This window comes from Coregonus lavaretus (genome assembly GCF_964263955.1).
Source record: "Coregonus lavaretus genome assembly, chromosome: 9".
NCBI classification, from domain to species: domain Eukaryota; kingdom Metazoa; phylum Chordata; class Actinopteri; order Salmoniformes; family Salmonidae; genus Coregonus; species Coregonus lavaretus.
Window position 1 is genome coordinate 39,340,673 of NC_139996.1, and position 21,043 is coordinate 39,361,715.

General features: G+C 41.8%; 1 protein-coding gene across 1 annotated transcript in view; it reads left to right on the forward strand.

Moving 5' to 3' along the window:
* Positions 1–21,043, forward strand: part of LOC311134506 (transmembrane protein 117-like) — a gene marked incomplete at both ends in the record, with an annotated part of 59,523 nt that overhangs the window by 18,242 nt on the left and 20,238 nt on the right. The window contains one exon of the mRNA XM_084168204.1: positions 5,213–5,345. Within this exon, the coding sequence (XP_084024330.1) occupies positions 5,213–5,345 (133 nt within the window). The remainder of the gene's footprint in view (positions 1–5,212; positions 5,346–21,043) is intronic.

Here is a 21,043-nt window from a genome sequence, read left to right on the forward strand (position 1 = left end):
TTTTTCTGTGGACATTTACATTTTTTATGGGATCTTTCACACAAACCAAAAACTTTCCAAACATACTGAAAAACATTTAGAAAATTAAGACTATACCCATTCAAAAGACCACATTATACCATAAATACTGTTTTGGTGGCCACAAACTACAGTCATATCTAAAAAATATAACATGAATGTATCTTTACAGGTATACATCATTATGTGTCTGAATCAAAATGTGAGTGTGAAATAATGACTCAGAAGAGCTGTTCTTACCCTGTTTAATAAGCAGAGAGTTCATGATGACAGGAGGGACAGTGCTTGGGTCTCAGGTCTCCCTCAGTCAGTCAGTCAGTCAGAACACTTCCATCAGCTGTGGGCTTTTCATCAGTTTGGAGCTGGGGCTGTGACGCCTATTGTGTGTTTGATTGATTGCCTGCTCCAGTTTGTGAAGGTGTGTTTGTATTTTAGCTGTCTGGCACCAATGTTCCTGCTTGACTGCTTGTTAACCGACAGGATTGGAGTGTTTTTTTTCTCACATCTTTTCAAATCCTGTTTTGGTGCCATGACCTTTGTTTAATGTTAATGATAATTGATTATTCCACTAGTTTGTTAGATTTAAACAGTGGAAACGACCATGGTCAGGTGCATTTCACATTTAATGATTTCCACATCACATTTAGATGATGGTCAATATGAATCCTGTATAATTGAAGAAGGAGCACTTTTTTTCTCCAATTCAGCGTCAGCATCTGAAGTCAGTTCTGTGGTACTATCACTATATCACCACTAGATGGAGACAAGCACACATATTTGAATTTTGATGGGAGACAAACGTCTGGGGAAATGTGTGTGTGTGTGTGTGCATGCCTGTGTGCATGTTTGTGTGTCCAGCCTAGCTGAACGTTGTAAAAGTGGCTCATGAATCACTCATTATCGGGCCTCTCTAAGGAGGGGAGGTGTGGTGACTCAAGGCAGTCCACTGAATAATCTTGAATCACCCCTAGTTAAATTCTACACTGATTGGCTCCGAGAAGGGTGCTCGACACCGTGCTCACTGGCTGTGCTGGCGACTTTAAGAGTCAGATCTGCCGATACACACGCTGAAGAGCTGTGGCTCGTTGGCACTGCAGGCAATTAAGTTCATCCGTGCAAACCAATTCAATTATGGAGCTGTGATGGACCTCGAAATACCACAAAATACCACATTGATGCAACTGTCTGAATGGGGTTAAACACAATTTGGTTACAGGGAATGTAGCCAATTGAATCTCTTTGTTCTAAATAGTATTCCATCCCTTCTTTGTTCTATCTTATACAGTACATCAGGGTTCTTCAATTCCGGTCCTGGAGGGCCGAAACACTTCTGTTTTTTATTTCTACCTGGTAGTTAATTGCACTCACCTGGTGTCCCAGGTATGAATTAGCCCCTGATTAGAAGGAGAGGATGAAAAACAGAGGTGTTTCGGCTCTCCAGGACCGGAATTGAAGAACCCTGCAGTACATGGTGCTTTGTGTAGTGGAGACCTCAATTTGTCTGCTGGATCAAAGGCTGTATAAGAATGCATTGCAGTATGAAAACCCAGGTGAACCCATGAAGAGACAGAAGTGTCCTATTCATTATGGTCGTAAAACAGCATCCGGGGACTCCACCTCTCTGAGGCAGTCTCAGTGGCTTTGGTTTTATTGGGAGAATGAGGGGAGTGAGCTGAGATTGAACAGCATGTAAGGCGCTCGGAGAGTGGGAGCATGGTCTTCTGGTAATGGGGAAATAAATGTGGTAATGGGGAAATAAATGTGGTAATGGGGAAATAAATGTGGTAATGGGGAAATAAATGTGGTAATGGGGAAATAAATGGAGCAGTGGTGTCCTGTCTCTAGCTTATGCGTGTGGACACAACAAAACACTACACAACATCTCCCAGGGGCTGTAACTCTAAAAGAGCCTGACTGACTGGGGGAGACCAAAGCAAATAGTTGTGCCTGAGAGCATGCTGCCGCTAGGCTGGTATTGGCACACGACTGAGGTTTCTGAGGGGGAACCAGAAGGAGAGAAAGCCTGCTGTGTGTGTTAGCAACAGTATGGCCTCCCTGTGGGGAGAGAGGACTTGGGGTCAGGGGTAATGACATGGGACAGACTGGCATTGTACTGAATGAGCACCGAGCAGCAGGAGGGAAATAGAAAATGCTGTTATACACTAGCTACAGTTTGATTATACATATCCAATGAATTAACATTTTCTGTTTTGCAGTGACATTGGTTTAAGCCACTACTTGCAAAATGTTTATGATTAGTGTTGTGTTGTCATATGGATTAAGTTGCTTGGGTTACATTTATTCATATTATTGCCACAAGCAACATTTCATCTGATGTAGATGGCTGTCAAAATGATACAAACTATGCACTTAGTTTATCATTTTGTGGGAAACGCAATCCATCCATGCATTAGCTAAACCGATCGATTCATTCAAATCCAAAAGAACAATGGTGTAATGGAATTTCATAAACTGTATAGAGGAACTCTGGCACCAGAGGCCTGCTGTGATTATGTATTCAGGGCAGAAGGTGGACTATCTGAATCAATCTCATGCTCTCTAGCAGAGAGATCTTTCCTAGTAATTTGATTCCCAGCCAGAAGAATGGAAAAACACCACAGGTCATAAATGTCTGCATAATCAATCTAATCATGCTGAACTGTCCTCATGGAACACAAGCCAGGCAGCATCAGAGGCTTGGAACAGGGTCTCAGTCAGATTGCTTAAAATAGTTTGCTATATCACAGACAACATTATTTTTGATTCCAAAGAGCACAGACCAGTGATATTCTCTGACTTTATGGACTAAACAGATACCATTTTAGAACACTCAGTTCATTTGGCAAGGCTTAGTTCATCACCAAAAGAAATTGCACTGAAAGGAGGACATAGTGCTACAGAATGGTCTTTAATCAATTAGCTGATATAGCAACTATTGAATCTGAAACAGAAGAATTACTATCAGAACCCAAATTAACCAATCAAAGATTAAAATACTATATGTCAATCCCTCAGCCATAGTTATAACGCAATATCTGCTCTGTTCCGTTCAGAATCACTAGAAGCAGCAGACAAGGAGATCCAATTTCACCTCTGTTATTCTTATTATCCATGGAACCTCTGGCCCAGGAAATGTGTCAATCGAAGGAAATAACACAAATTTCTCTCAAATGTACTGATAATTTCGTTTCATTATACGCAGACAATATTTTACTATATCTAGACAATGCATCGCAATCGCTCCCAAACGCATTGAAGATCATAGATAAATTCAGCTTAATCTCAAATTATAAAATTAATCTAACCAAATTAGCCCTACTGCCTCTCAAGACCCCAATGGAGGACTCCATCTCTACTTATGGAATCCCAATTGTTTCCCATTTTAAATATTTGGGAGGATAAAACCATTGGCAGAAACTTTAACAGAATGCTAAAATCAATTCAATCCGAACTCAGTAGATGGAAAAATATCCCAGTTGCTTTAACCTGAAGAATATCTATTGTCAATGCTTCCCATGGCTCCCCCTTCTGGCTATTGGGATAACATTCATAGTGCGGTTTCAAAATGTATATGGCAAGGTAAACGATCCCAGATAAAATGTATAATGCTTGTATAAATGTACAAAGAGGGAAAGACGAATACTATCTGTACTAAACTTTAAATTGTATTTCTAGGCTTTAGCGTTTCACCCCATCCTAAATTGGTTTAGACATGACTCTTCTCCCCCCTGGCTGAGTACATTTACATTTTAGTCATTTAGCAGACGCTCTTATCCAGAGCGACTTACAGTTAGTGAGTGCATACATTTTTTCATACTGGCCCCCCGTGGGAAACGAACCCACAACCCTGGCGTTGCAAGCGCCATGCTCTACCAACTAAGCTACACGGGGCCACAGTGTATAGAGTATAGAGCGAAATATGGTGTCTCCTATTGCCCTGGAAGAGTGGTCTTTACTGATATATCCCATAAATTATGTAAACTACTCTTTGATCCTATTATTGCTCACACAATCTCTATTTTGTGCAAAATTGAAAAACAATGTAACTGGGAATCAAAATGGCATGCCCATACTCCAATATTTCACAATAATGCCTTCCGATCTGGAGGGCGGCCTTTTGCATCCCCCCAATGGTCCAAATGTGGAATCCGTACCCTTACCGATATCATGGACAGTAATGGTTTGAGAACATTCCAAGATTTGAAAGATACATACACATTACCAGGCAACAAATTTGTTCTATTTACAATTTAGGTCAGCTATGCTGGCCTATGGAGTCCCTTGGGAAACCCAACTACCGAAACATCCAATGATGGGATTTATAAATAAATTATCTGGGCACCCGAAAGCACTGATCTCTATAATATATCAACAACTTTGGAAAGCTCATATTCTGAGCTAGCCATTAAAAAAGTATGGCCCACAGATGTAATTGAAAAATATGACCTTGGCATCCCGTAATCCGAACTATCAGACAATAGTTCTCAGACTGTATTTAACACCAAGGAAACGTTTTACGATGAAATTGGCCCCAACTGTATACAGTGTTCCCTAAATCAGGTAGGCACATTCCTTCATATGATGTGGGAGTGCTCTGCAGTTAAATGCTTCAGGGGAAAATTTACAAAATTCATTTGGAAGTGCATGAATTTAAATATTCAATTCTTTCCATCTATTATGTTACTTAACGATGATAGCCCCTTGAATCTCAGAGAAGATTACTGCTGGCAGGCAGCACTGCTGCGAAAGATCTTGCTATCTTTATATGGATTTAATATATTTTATTTGGAACCTGTAACTCTGAAAAAAGAAAGAAAAATGACATAACTAAATAAAAAGTTGGTCACAAAAAAAGAACTATCTTTAATCATCATTGCAATACTTTAAAGGGTGAGTTTCTGACAGATGGAATGTATATTGATGTGTATGAACATAGCCCATACTTTCATCATATGTCCTGGTACGGCAGACAGACATGGGTTGCATCTAAAATGGTACCCTATTCCCAATTCCCTATATAGTGCACTACTTTTGACCAGGGGCCCTGGTCAAAAGTACCCTGGTCAAAAGTAGTGCACTATATAGGGAATAGGGTGCCATTTGGGACACAACCCCTGACTGACTGAGGGAATAGAATGCCCTGTGAATGGAGCCTGCCACTGAACAGGTGTCTCCTCTTCATGCCCTCCTATAGGTCGTTATCTGCGTCTGAAAATGTTCCGTGAGGATCACGGCTCCTGGATGACCATGTTCTTCAGCACCATCCTTTTCCTCTTCATCTTCTCACACATTTACAACCTGATCCTCCTGATGGCAGGAAGCATGGGGTAAGACACTCAATGTCTCATCCTTCTCTCTCATTCTCTCACTGCTTTAATTTGTTAGAACCTCTCTCTCACGCTCTCTCTCTCTCTCTCTCTCTCTCTTCGAGTTAACCGTGTGATAGATCCAAATGTCTCACCTGAGCGGAGGCTCAGTCTCAGTCCGATCAATCACGTCGACTTTAAGTCAGGGTTGGTGGAGATGGAGTGGGGGGAGGGCACCTGAAAGATCACCTTCAGCACCACCATAACACTTCAATGATGATCAGGTCGGCCATCTTGGTTTATTGATTACATCAGCCAAGTCAAGAGTCAAGATGGCTTCCCCTTTACCTTCTACTCTAGTGTTTTACCTACACTTAGTGGGTAACCAGCTGCAGAGCTATGTCAGTCACACACATCAAGCCAGTGACTGGAATCCATTTGAGCATTTTGATGTGTCAGTCAGTCTGAGGTAGAAAATGTATCCTTTTATCCAGCCAGCTGCGAGGTCGAGGGCTTATGATTTACCATGTGTTTTGTTTTGGTTGTATAACATTCACGTGACACAAGCAATTGCAAACACAAGCTGTCATTTGAAGTAGCATGGGCCATAATAAAATCTGTCATATAACGCATTTCAATAGCAATAAAAACCCTCCGCCATCCATAAGGTTGGACAAGCCGGTTAATATTGCCAGCGGTAAGGTGTTGTTGTTCTATACAGGGGAGGGGGATATGCTTCTATAATCAGGCTATCAGTCACACTGGCCAGAGCTGTGACAGTGACATCCATCATGTCTGCTCTTTCTGGTTGGCTGAGGAAGGGAAACACAGAGACGCATGGCTGAGCAGAGCAGCAAGTCCGATTATACGATAAATGTTGCCCGCTCAGGAAAAAGTTACATTTACAGTCTCTCTGAGTGTCTGTCACAAAGATGATTTCTCTCTACCACTCTCCTATGTCATGCTTTCAAATGTCCAATATAGTGCCTGTACTGCCTTGAGCAGTGACAGAAGTGTGTCTGTGTCTGTGCATGTCTATGGTAGGGCTGGGCGATATTCCGATTTTTTATAGTATGGTGGTATTGGTGTGTTTTATGTTTCTGAATAATAAAAGTCCTAAATATGTTTAATGAGTAGTGCATGACCCTTGAATGGCAACAAATTAATACATTCGAAGTGATTTTAATGGGCTTTCTTCATTCTGATGGTTTTATACTCAACCAAACTAGGACAAAACTAACAGTGAGCTAGTGCAATTTGTTCAACTTTTCATTTAATTTAGCACTGTAACAAAATATTGTTATAGACTGTATTGTAAAAATCCAGTATACAGTGTACAAAACATTAAGAACATAATCTTGAGTTGCATGACCCCCCCCTCATTTCATGGAGGGCCGGTTGTCTACAGGTTTTTGGATTTTCCTTTTAATTAAGACCTAGACAACCAGGTGAGGGGAATTCCTTACTAATTGGTGACCTTAATTCATAATATGCCATTTAGCAGACGCTTTCATCCAAAGTGACTTACAGTCATGTGTGCATCAATCGTGTACAAGGGTTGAGCGAAAACCCACAGACACACGTCCCTCCGTGGAATGAGTTTGACACGTGATCTACACTGATTTGAAGCGGATTTAACAAGTGACATCAATAAGTGATCATAGCTTTCACCTGGATTCACCTGGTCAGTCTATGTCATGGAAAGAGCAGGTGTTCATAATATTTTGTACACTCAGTGTATATCGCACAGCCTTAGTCTATTGGATGTGTGTTCTAGTAGCTGTTGTCTTGAGACCTTTACCGTATTTTGGTGGCCATTGTTCTGTTGGAGTCTGAGAGAATGTCATTCTACTACAACATGGGAATACTCACTTATTCCTCACTGTGAGTGATGTAGCCTAAGCAGTAAAAGAACAGGGATACAGTGCAGACACAATGAGCTAGGCACATTCAATTGGTCATGTCAACTAGACATAACAATTAATAGTCCCTCAGACATATCAAAGTGCCTCTATGAGAGTTCCAATGACATTACCTAGCCATTTCAGGTTGTAAGCGTCTTATTTGAAAGATAGATGGTGCTGTTGTAAAGCAAGTGAACGCATCCTGCTAGCAGCCCGCCAAGAGGCAGTAGGAGCCAGCAGCCTGCCAAGAGGCAGTAGGAGCCAGCAGCCTGCCAAGAGGCAGTAGGAGCCAGCAGCCTGCCAAGAGGCAGTAGGAGCCAGCAGCCTGCCAAGAGGCAGTAGGAGCCAGCAGCCTGCCAAGAGGCAGTAGGAGCCAGCAGCCCCCCCTTTCTCTGCTCTACTCCTCTACTTTTTCTCCTGACTGTTCTGTTCTGTTCCCTGCTCCTCCTCTGTGTCCTATGAAGGCCAGGGCTCTGCCAGAGACGATTAGTCTTTACATCTCTGTTTAAGACGGACCTGTATGAGCAGTGTTTTCACACTCTGCCAGGCAGGACCGGGATGTACCTCAGATGAGATGGGCTCCAGGCTCTGAATGGAGCCAATGCAGCAGTTATCTGAGAGGGGAGGGAAGGAGAGAGGGAGGAGGAAGGATGGTGCAGTAAAACTTAAGTATTTTGATCTGTGTCCAAAGCTTTTCTGCATCCATCTCTCCCTGTGTTCCTTCACTCAATATGAGGTCGTTGTAATTTTACTGAGGCAAAGCATAAAAGAGAAGTACAATAACATCCCTCTGTGGCGTTTACATTTACATTTACATTTACGACATTTAGCAGACGCTCTTATCCAGAGCGACTTACAAATTGGTGCATTCACCTTATAGCCAGTGGGATAACCACTTTACAATATGTATTATTTTAATGTTTTTTCTCTTTCTTTCTTTGGGGAGGGGTAAGGGGGGGTAGAAGGATTGCTTTATCCTATTCCAGGTATTCCTTAAAGAGGTGGGGTTTCAAGTGTCTCCGGAAGGTGGTGAGTGACTCCGCTGTCCTGGCGTCGTGAGGGAGCTTGTTCCACCATTGGGGTGCCAGAGCAGCGAACAGTTTTGACTGGGCGGAGCGGTTAGGATAGGAAGCCTCTGGGTGGGAATTAATGATATTTTCCCTTGTATTTTTTGTTCAGAAAGGACAAGGCACTGTTATTGCCAAGACTCTGTAAAGGCTATCTGCTGGCATTGGTAACGATGTCTTTTTGAAACACACCATGATGCCTTGCGCTCTGCAGCCAACCGCGATGGAGCAGTGCGGGAGAGGTTGCTCTGCTGGTCTGCCCCCACATACCAGATATTGTTCCCATCTGCAGTGCGGGAGAGGTTGCTCTGCTGGTCTGCCCCCACATACCAGATATTGTTCCCATCTCACACCCATCTGAAGGTGTGTGTGTGTGTGTGTGTGTGTGTGTGTGTGTGTGTGTGTGTGTGTGTGTGTGTGTGTGTGTGTGTGTGTGTGTGTGTGTGTGTGTGTGTGTGTGTGTGTGTGTGTGTGTGTCTGTGTGTGTGTGTGTGTGTGTGTGTGTGTGGCTGAGGGGGAGGTGTGTCTGTCTCCTGCTATCTCTCTGACCTGTCACTGTGTGCTGTCCCTGACCCCAAGCTCATTGAGATACTTTGACCATTCAGACTGCACTGACCTTGATTCAACGGCAGGAATGTATATATTCACTAGAAATTACCTATTACTTACTTATTCAAATTCAAGTCATAAAAATATGATAAATGATGAGAGCGACATGTGTCTTTACCTCGATGTTAGATGTGTCCATCAGGATTTAGAGCTGTCCAAACTAGGTATTAACATGGGTAACCAGGATCCCGGAACTGTCCCGGGATCAGACTTCACATTTCCCGAAAAACAATTATGACAAGAGCCAGGAAATTACAACATCTTCCCCCAATGTCGGCACGAATGCAGACCCTACACAACATGCGCACCATCAGATTAGCAAAAAATGAAATAGCACATTATTGAGGTTGTCGCATGGAAGCCTTTAGTCTAGTGTATTTACTTCACACAAAGTCACCATTAATTCAAGCGCACGCATAATTGACACTGCCGGACTGCAGACACGACCCGAATGCAGTTAATAACCCCTACAGTAGGCCTATAGCCTATAAAAGAACGTGTGCCTCTTTGAGCTTTCATTGTGACTCTTCAGACAGTCACAAATTTAATAGACCGATGCACAATTCACAGACATGAAAAACTGTTTACAATTCAGAGGCATGAGGGAATATTATATATTCTCCTGTCCTAGAGCCTAGGCTATTTTCCTATCAAGTCCCACAATCCTGACTCCTGCCTCGCATGAAAATTCCTAACTAGGTTGCATTATAGGTTGCATTATCAAAGCACTTTTCTCGCCTATGAATGTCAAAATACAGCTATAACGTTCCCCCCGCTTCTCTGCGCTGTCTCGTACTTGCTGTCCATATGAGAGCTTCGGTAGAGAATGTGTGATCAACAAACGGTATGAGAGTAGATATGGATATTTTTTAAACAGATACCTTGATATTTAACCCTTTCCAGCCTGAGCAGAATGTTACATTTCTTGCTTGATCATGACCATATATATGAAAACATGATACATATTTTTCAAATGATATGACATACAATGGCACCCCATCAATCAACTTGTAATCAGTCAAGAAATAACACCTGTAGAAATGTTTTTTTTCTCATTTACACAACTTTCTAATGAAGATCAGACACTTTCTTATCTGGATAGTATGTTAAACAAAAATCTGTACCGAAACAATAAAAAAATAGCATTTAGTCTTACATAAGAAAGAAAGAAAGAAAGAAAGAAAGAAAGAAAGAAAGACAAACAAGTAATATAATATTAATGAAACAATAACTTTATCGAAAGGATACATTTGGGGAATACATTGTCTCATTCAAACCTGGGAAAAAAAGTGCAAGTTATCGGCATAATAGCCATAACATTATATACAACATTCATCTCAGGGATATTGTCATCAAAATGAATCTGGAATTACATAATATGATAAGAATAAGGCATTTAATAACGATAATCTGCTTTTACCATTTCAATTTCTTCTGTATATCCGTCACACTAGGTCTATAGCCTATCAAGTGAAGCGTCATAACGGGAACAATTTAAAAGCCCAACATTATTTACAGTCTTTACAAGTTCTTTATATCTCCAAGGCCATGAGAGTCTTGAATCAAACATGCAGGCAGGCTGGAATGCAGGATGTATGGGCAGTTGCGACCCGTCATTCAGGGCAGGGCCCCACCTGTTTTGAGCCCCATCTGTTTAGCAAAACATGCTATTTTGGCGTTAATACGTGTCACATATCAGTTTGCAAACAATACTTAAAAAAAAAAAGCATTGAGTTAATAAAGCTGCATACAAACATGGTCTCTTTCTTGCTTTCTTGAGTAAGGCAGCTCCAAAATGCAGGTGTTTCAGCCTAGCTCAGTGCTTTCTGTGGTGGTGGGGCAACCAGCGGAAAATAAGGAGTGTAGGGGTTGGTAATGTTCTCTAGTTGTGCCGTGATCGGCTCAGTGTTCTGTCACTCATGGGGACACTATGTCACCGCAAAATTTACGGGGAGAGCTCAAAAATTCAAGCCCCTTGGGTGCTGCCATAGAGTTCCATTAGAAGTGCCCATCGAAGAAGGCTCAAGGTCATTGGCAATAGATAAAATGATGTCAAATCACGTTATATCTACCGTAGCTTTGATTGGACTGATCATGTCAACATCATTCTTTCAAAATCTTAGCTAGCAGTCATCATCATGAATCAAGTCGACAATCTACTGGCAAATCCTTTTTAATCCTTGTCATATGAAGAGAAATTATGGATAAAACGTATCGGTGCTCATTAACACAACATTACACAAGATTTAAATCGCAAATTCAACAATGAGTGGTTTGGAAGCAATCAGTGGCTAACGGCAAGCATTGCAAAGCAATCACTAGCCTGCTATTCAGTGGGGTGGGTGTGTGGTCCAAGTCTGGGTTTAAGGGTCTCTTTTCCAAGCCTAAAAGGATAAACATTCAACATTGGCCATGCTGTCAATCCAGCATGTCTTCTGCCGCATTCAAAACAACTGCAAACTCAGAACTGGGAAATCTCAGACTTCAGTGAGTTCAAGACAACTGGAAACTTGGGAAAAAAACAAGCTCAGACTGGGAAAATACGTTTTGAACGGTCATCCAACTCGGAATTCATAGTCGGGAACTCAGGCCTCTTTCTAGAGCTCCGACCTGAAGATCACTGACGTCATGATTCAACCTTGTTTTTTTCAGAGTTCCCAGTTGTCTTGAAATCACCATAAATCCAGGGCATGCCAGACTTTGATGACAAAGTTTGAGGACAAAATTTGCCCACGAAGGACCGCCACACCACCTTCCTGTTCAAGTGAGCACAGCACAACAAGGTGAGTCCAAAAATGTATTGTATGCTGCTGCATTAATGATGTAATATGCCAGGGATATGTATATTGTAGCCAATGAAGTAATACTAAGTGTATGTTGTGTAGTAAGCTGGCGTTGGCCTACACTGAGCTGACAGAGGAGCTGGGTCATATGAGAGGTTTGGCTGTCAAATAGATAGATCCTGAGGAAGGCATCCCACGAGCAGATGGGTCAGTATGTCCAAACACATGACGCAAATATTAAAGATTACACACCTTATTGATGTTGAATAGAATAGAAACCAGTGAAACCAGATTGACCACTGGTTTCCCTTCACTTGCCTTGAAACAGAATGTGAGCTTGCCAGGCTGGTTTAGAAACACATTATGCTCCCTAGACCGCCTCCACCCTCGCCTCTCCACTTGTTTCCCCCTCCTCACCTCCTTCTGGTCCCCCCTCTTACTCACCCACTGGCCCTGCCTCCTACTCCTGCCGGCCAACCAACCACTGGCTGCACACCAACTTCCAGGTCCACCGCAGCTACTCCGAGATAGCCGACTCCTCTGCCCACCAGAGGCCCCTGCCTCGGCTCCTCCATGACCCTCTCCTACATGTTCCTCACCCTTGTATGCTTTCCTTTCCTTATCCCATACACAGTGGCGATTTTAGCATGTAAATCTTGGTGGGGCAAACAAAAAAAAAATGTTTTTAGATTCATGCCAGCAAAGCCACAACACAACACTAAACAATACATGAATTGCACTATAACGGTGACGACCATGAAGGCCTGATTCACACAGTCTCCTCTGAACAGTTGATGTTGAGATGTGTCTGTTACTTGAACTCTGTGAAGCATTTATTTGGGCTGCAATTTCTGAGGCTGGTAACTCTAATGAACTTATCCTCTGCAGCAGAGGAAACTCTGAGTCTTCCATTCCTGTAGTGGTACTCATGAGAGCCAGTTTCATCATAACGCTTGATGATTTTTGCGACTGGACTTGAAGAAACGTTCAAAGTTCTTGAAATGTTCCGTATTGACTGACCTTCATGTCTTAAAGTAATGATGGACTGTTGTTTCTCTTTGCTTATTTGAGCTGTTCTTGCCATAATATGGACTTAGTCTTTTACCAAATAGGCCTATCTTCTTGTCACAACACAACTGATTGGCTCAAACGCATTAAGAAGGAAAGAAATTCCACAAATTAACTTTTAAGAAGGCCCACCTGTTAATTGAAATGCATTCCAGGTGACTACCTCATGAAGCTGGTTGAGAGAATGCCAAGTGTGTGCAAAGCTGTCATCAAGGCAAAGGGTGGCTATTTGAAGAATCTCCAATATAATATATATTTTGATTTGTTTAACATGTTTTTGGTTACTACATGATTCCATATGTGTTATTTCATAGTTTTGATGTCTTCACTATTATTCTTCAATGTAGAACCCTTGAATGAGTAGGTGTTCTAAAACTTTTGACCGGTAGTGTAGGCCTAATAGTACATAATAATAATAAAAGGCATTGGCAAATAAACCAATGCCTTCATGGTCCTCTTCCTCAACATGCTGGTCTGCAATGAGCCTGACCTTATCAGAGCTGTCAGCGGCGTCCTCTGTAGGGAGGTAATGTAAGTGTACCTGCCTTTGTCTCCATCCATCTTTACCTATACAAAATAAATAACGTTATACTGTAATTAGTTGCCTTGTTTCATAAATACTATAAAAAACGTTTTGAGTCGCTAAAGGGCTGTAGACTAACCAGAATGCCATTATTTGACTTAAAGCAAACACTTTCACACTTTGCTTGTGTCTAGATAGGCTCATCCATCACATGGGATGTGTTTGCAGAGTTCTGTCAATGAGGTGGTTGGTTTTCAATTGGCAAAAACGTATCACATGGTTTGTGCAGGCAGAAATATGGTGCGTTGGGATGCTATCGGAGACTTAAACATTTGTAACAAGCATGGTAACAAGCAGTCGTTGTTACGCCACTGTAATTACAGAGTGCAATTACCATCAGTTACATGTTGTTATTACAGTGTAACTATGAATGATTACAATTAAATACAATACTTCTTACATTGTAATTACATATGTAAATACACTGTAATAACGACCCCTTAAAATGAAGTGTTACCTTTTAATGTAACATTCAGATTAGGGAGCTGTTTGCATGAAAGCAGAGGAGTGTGAACGCCCAGGGAGTTTGACGCAGCCCAATCCCATTCTGACATCTTACACCACCATTACCGGCAGAAAGCAGACTCTAATTAGGCAGTGTTATTGAATTAAGACAGCCCAATGTGTGGTGCTGCGCACATTAATCATGCCTAATGTGGATGAGCGGGGACTCTGCTGCAACCAGGCGACACCACTGCATGGGACGGAAGGAGGGAGGGGGGCGGCTGGCTGCGTGGCTCTTTTCTCCTCACCCGGTAGAGGGAGGGAGAACTGGATGGAGGGACGAGAGGCAGATGACTGCAGCCACCCCCTGACTGAGCAGGGTTATAGCAACACATAAGAGCATTGTCTCTGTTTACCACCATCCCTCTGTGTTCCTTCCGTGCAAGTCCCTGTCTGTCTGTCTGTCTGTCTAGCTGAGCGGGCGTAATGCCACAGACTTATTTAAAAGGCAGAATAAATGGCATGTTATGGTATTTATGTTCTCTCCTGTTGATCACACTGAGAGGGATGGGAGAGTTTCTCTACCAGAGTTCTGGCGTTGGTGACAGAGCAAACATAACCATGACCAGGGGGTGGAGAGACCTAGATGCTAAGCGTGCACCGTGACTTGCTGCTCATGTAGCTTGTGGTAAATAAAACACACAAACTCTCTCTATTACTCTTTCTTTCTCTCTTTCTCACACGCACACACATACCTCTAAAACAGTTTTGTTTGTAGTAGCACAGGTGTAGTATTGTCTAGTGTTATTATTTTAGCTGAGGGTATATTTGCATTTTTCTACGCTGCTGTTTATTATCTATGCATAGTCACTTTACCCCTACCTACTTGTACGTATTACCTCAATTACCTCGACTAACCTCGACTAACCTGTATCAATTTGATTTGATTTGAAAGAGGTTACAGATTCTACCACAGACAGAGAGACAGACAGTTCTGGCATTACCTCAGCATTATCAGCTCACCTTCTCCTGCTGTTTTCTGGGACAGGGGGATGGGCCTAAGTGGGAGTTGGCTTCTAACAGGTCATCCTCATGCAAAGACTTACAGACAGCTACTGTCAACAGCACAACGCAGTAACCTTGACAACTGTGTCAGGGAGTCCATTGGGAATTGCAAATAGGAAAAAGCCTAATACAGTGTCAGTTTGTGTCTGTGTGTGTGTGTGAATCTCCACCTTTTCATTATGTTTCACACCAGGCATTTATGTCATTGAGAGCATTTCAAAATCTTGTCTTAATGGCTATAGTTCTGCAAGGAATGTGCCATCATTTATTTTACAATTTTCCATAAAATATGATTTATAAAACTAGCACTGACATTTCTAAATTCCACACACAGTGCAGAACCAATCTTCCCTCGAGGGACATCAAACAACTTGAAACTTTTAATTAACATTTGAAACATTTTAATGCTTCTACAAGCAATCATTTTTCATAAAATCTTTCTCAGTTGATTTTGTGTGTGTGTATGCGTGTGCATGCATGCATGTGTACGTGCGTGTTTGTTTGTGTGTGCGTGCATGTGTGTGTGTTTTATCACTTATAACCATGTAAAGGCCAAGTCAAGTGGATGTATTACTTCTGGGACTAGCAGACTTAATTTAGGACTAGTGTAATGGAAAACTGATACAGTGGACAGATACTTGTGGTGGCCTGCAAAGTGCCTGCTGGTTATTCACTCCCACTCTCCCGCTGTATTAGCCAGTGGAGTGATAAGAGACTAAAGAACTCTATCTGGAGTAAGTTGAATACAATATGTGGGCTGAGGGTGATGGATGTTTTAGATTGAGTGATAGGAGAGAGGCCCTACATGACAGCTTTATGTCCTTATGTTTACCATTCTCCAGTCCCCAACGCTGTGTACTGTGTGGTCTTATGTACTGCACACACAGAGGAGACAAGAAAAACATCTCAGTGTAGATGACAGAGGATTCAATGCCTTATCTGTGTATTAAAGAAGACTAGACACCCCAGAGGCTTTCAGAGGTTACACACCTGCCACGTTCCTCCAGGGTCACTAGCCATGAGATTTAGAACACAGGCAGAAGAAACAAGCTTAGAAACTAGTGGATAGAAGGAGCAGGGAAGAGAAAGGAAGGGCAAGGCGGAATTTGATGACTCAGTGGAGTACAAGCAATCACATTGATGTCTTAGAAACCCAATTGTGTTTGATAGAGAGGGCAGATTGAGGCGTAACTGGTGCACTGCTTTGAGCCACAGAAGCCATTTTGGATCAGATTATTCATGGTACTACTGTGGAGATATTCCACAAGGAGCCATTTTGGATCAGATTATTCATGGTACTACTGTGTTGATGTTTCACGAGGAGCCGTTTTGGATCTGATTATTCATGGTAGCTACAGTACTGATCCTCTACCAGGAGGGAGCCATTTTGGATCTGATTAGTCAAGTCAATTCAAGTTTATGGTGTACACAGTACAATGAAATGCTTACTTGCAGGTTCCCTCTCGAATGTGGCAACAATAAGAAAGAAAAAAACGAAACAATATTAAGCTTAATGAAATAGAATATAATAATTACAGGCACTCAAAAAATTTACAGTACAATATTTACACGTGTGTCAGAAGCTTCTGATAGGCTAATTGACATAATTTGAGTCAATTGGAGGTGTACCTGTGGATGTATTTCAAGGCCTACCTTCAAACTCAGTGCCTCTTTGTTTGGCATCATGGGAAAATCAAAAGAAATCAGCCAAGACCTCAGAAAAAAGATTGTAGACCTCCAAAAGTCTGATTCATCCTTGGGAGCAATTTCCAAACGCCTGAAGGTACCACGTTCATCTGTACAAACAATAGTACGCAAGTATAAACACCATGGGACCACGCAGCCGTCATACCGCTCAGGTAGGAGACGCGTTCTGTCTCCTAGAAATGAACGTACTTTGGTGCGAAAAGTGCAAATCAATCCCAGAACAACAGCAAAGGACCTTGTGAAGATGCTGGAGGAAACAGGTACAAAAGTATCTATATCCACAGTAAAACTAGTCCTATATCGACATAACCTGAAAGGCTGCTCAGCAAGGAAGAAGCCACTGCTCCAAAACCGCCATTAAAAAGACAGACTACGGTTTGCAACTGCACATGGGGACAAAGATCTTACTTTTTGGAGAAATGTCCCCTGGTCTGATGAAACAAAAATAGAACTGTTTGGCCATAATGACCATCGTTATGTTTGGAGGAAAAAGGGGGTTGCTTGCAAGCCGAAGAACACCATCCCAACCGTGAAGCACGGGGGTGGCAGCATCATGCTGTGGGGGTGCTTTGCTGCAGGAGGGACTGGTGCACTTCACAAAATAGATGTTATCATGAGGAAGGAAAATTATGTGGATATATTGAAGCAACATCTCAAGACATCAGTCAGGAAGTTAAAGCTTGGTCGCAAATGGGTCTTCCAAATGGACAATGACCCCAAGCATACTTCCAAAGTTGTGGCAAAATGGCTTAAGGACAGCAAAGTCAAGGTATTAGAGTGGCCATACTCAAGGTATTAGAGTGGCCAATACTCCTGAGTGGCGCAGTGGTCTAAGGCACTGCATCGCAGTGCTAACTGTGCCACTAGAGATCCTGGTTCGAATCCAGGCTCTGTCGCCGCCGGCCGCGACCGGGAGACTCATGGGCGGCGCACAATTGGCCCAGCGTCGTCCAGGGTAGGGGAGGGAATGGCCGGCAGGGATGTAGCTCAGTTGATAGAGCATGGCGTTTGCAACGCCAGGGTTGTGGGTTCGCTTCCCACGGGGGGCCAGTATAAAAGAAATATGTATTCACTAACTGTAAGTCGCTCTGGATAAGAGCGTCTGCTAAATGACTAAAATGTAAATGTAAATGTAATGGCCATCACAAAGCCCTGACCTCAATCCTATAGAAAATCTGTGGGCAGAACTGAAAAAGCGTGTGCGAGCAAGGAGGCCTACAAACCTGACTGTTAGACCAGCTCTGTCAGGAGGAATGGGCCAAAATTCACCCAACTTATTGTGGGAAGCTTGTGGAAGGCTACCCGAAACGTTTGACCCAAGTTAAACAATTTAAAGGCAATGCTACCAAATACTAATTGAGTGAATGTAAACATCTGACCCACTGGGAATGTGATGAAATAAATAAAAGCTGAAATAAATCATTCTCTCTACTTTTATTCTGACATTTCACATTCTTAAAATAAAGTGGTGATCCTAACTGACCTAAGACAGGGAATTTTTACTAGGATTAAATGTCAGGAATTGTGAAAAACTGCGTTTAAATGTATTTGGCTAAGGTGTATGTAAACCTCCGACTTCAACTGTACATAAGTATTCACACCCCTGAGTCAATACTTTGTAGAAGCACCTTTGGCAGCGATTAAAGCTGTGAGTCTTTCTGGGTAAGTCTCTAAGAGCTTTCCACACCTGGATTGTGCAAAATTTGCCCATTATTCTTTTCAAAATTCTTCAAGCTCTGTGAAATTGGTTGTTGATCATTGCTAGACAACCGTTTTCAGGTCTTGCCATAGAGTTTCAAGTAGATTTAAGCCAAAACTGTAACTCGGCCACTCATGAACATTCACTGTCTTCTTGGTAAGCAACTCTAGTGTATATTTTGCCTTGTGTTTTAGGTTATTGTCCTGCTGAAAGGCAAATTCATCTCCCAGTGTTTGGTGGAAAGCAGACTGAATCAGGTTTTCCTCTAGGATATTGCCTGTGCTTAGCTCCATTAACTCACCAGTTCTTAATGATTACAAGCATACAAATAACATGATGCAGCCACCACTATGCTTGAAAATTTGGAGAGTGGTACTCAGTAATGTGTTGTATTGGATTTGCCCCCAAAAATAACACTTTGTATTCAAGACCAAAAAATTGCTTTGCAACATTTTTTGCAGTATTACTTTAGTGCCTTGTAAACTGGATGCATGTTTTTTTATATTTTATTCTGTACAGGCTTCCTTCTTTTCACTGTCAATTAGGTTATTATTGTGGAGTAACTACAATGTTGTTGATCCATCCTCAGTTTTCCTCTATCACAGCCATTAAACTATGTAACTGTTTTAAAGTCACCATTGGCCTCATGGTGGCCTGAGCTGTTTCCTTCCTCTCTGGCAACTGAGTTAGGAAGGACGCCTGTATCTTTCTAGTGACTGGGTGTATTGATACACCATCCAAAGTGTAATTAATAACTAACCATGCTCAAATGGATATTCAGTGTCTGCTTTTTACATTTTTACCCATCTACCAATAGGTGCCCTTCTTTGCGAGGCATTGGAAAACCTCCCTGGTCTTTGTGATTGAATCTGTGTTTGAAATTCACTGCTTCGACTGAGGGACCTTACAGATTATTGTATGTGTGGGGTACAGAGATGAGGTAGTCATTCCAAAGTCATGTTAAACACTATTATTGCACATGGAGTGCAACTTATTATGTGACTTGTTAAGCACATTTTTACTCCTGAACGTATTTAGGCTTGCCATAACAGGGGAGGGGGTTGAATACATATTGACTCAAGACATTTCAGCTTTTCATTTGTTATTAATTTGTAAAATGTCTAAAAACATAATTCCACTTTGACATTATGGGGTATTGTGTGTAGGCCAGTGACAAAACAATATAAATGTAATCCATTTTAAATTCAGGATGTAACACAACAAAATGTGGAAAAAGTCAATGGGTATAAATACTTTGAATACTGTATATATATTTCCACACTATGAGGTTGGAATAATACTGTGAAATTGTGAAAATGATGATTTAAAAAAATCACTATGCGGTAAACTAGTTGTTAGACCAATAAGAAAGAGAGTTCCAAACCTCTCTGCCAATAACCTAACAGCAAATTTTCAGTTTTCCCCTCCCCACTCAGACCACTTCGACAGTCCTATTTGCTTGAGAAATTGCTCTTTGCTAAGAAGCTATTTTTGTTTCTTTTTGGCTATTTTAATTGAAAACACAGTAAGGTAGTTAACTGTTACCTAGAAATGATTTGATATTGAGATAAAAACGTCTGCATTGGACCTTTAATGACAAGCTGGGGCTAGACAGCATTTCCAGGCCTATCGATTATAATATTGCGGCAGGTTAAACGACTCCCTGTGGGATCTCCTAGGCAACTGGACCGGGGCCAAGCTGCTGAGCATCGAACTAACTTAATCCAGGTATAAATCCCGATTCTAATCAAGTTTTTTTAATGTGTGGGCGAAGCAAGGTGATAAGTCACCCATGCCCCTCACATTTCCATTAATGAAGCCCTGTCATAGAGTCCTAGTGAATAGATTATTGATGCCATATAATTTATTTTATACCCTTAATACAGCTGCTTAACTGTATTTTTTAACAAACTGTCTTTGTTCATGACTACAGAGACAGAGACTATCTATACAGGGACAAGAAAACAGGTGCTATTTGGGGTCAGTGGTTTGTAATAGATTATAGGAGACACTTGAAACAGGACAGTAGCATTTTTACTCTGTCATCACATTTAGCTTCAGAAGACGCCCGCCCAAACTACACAGAGCATGCGCAGTATAAAAAGTATGACAAAATTATGGCTAGGAAGAAATGATACCACACCCTATCATATTTAATACAGCTGCCTAACAGTATTTTTCAAAACCAGCTCATTTTCATGACTTCAAAGAACAAGAAAACAGCAGAAGAATACAAGTGCCATTTGGTTTAGTGGTTTGTCATAGCTAATAATGGCAGTTCTGCCCTAGGTCCATCTTCAAGTCTTTATTATGCTTTGTTAATAAGTGGAATTATGTGTGAATGAGTGAGAAAAGGGAGGAGCAATTATCATTAATTGGAAATTAATGCCTATTAGCTTTCATTTAAACCTGCCTAAGCTCTGCCTAATAGGATATAATGGGATAATCCTATACCGGTTTGAAAGAGTTGGTTAAGTGTGGTCCATTGTATTTTCATTCACAAAACCAATGTCACTGTAAACACTAATAACATATTAAATACATGCATCGGAAAGTAAAACAGGCGTGGTTGTCATTTTCCAGATGCCTCTGTCGACATAGCCTATGAAATATTTAATGGGTATTGCGTGGCAGGTCGGAAAACAGCCACGGAGCCAAACAAGGGTGAGTGGAGCTATTCACTTCAGAAATGACCCGCTGGAAAACCTACAGAGCTATATTCATGCCAGCCCATCTATTCTATTCATGAGGCATTGACCTGTGGGGGGTGGGGGAGGAGAGGGAGGCAGG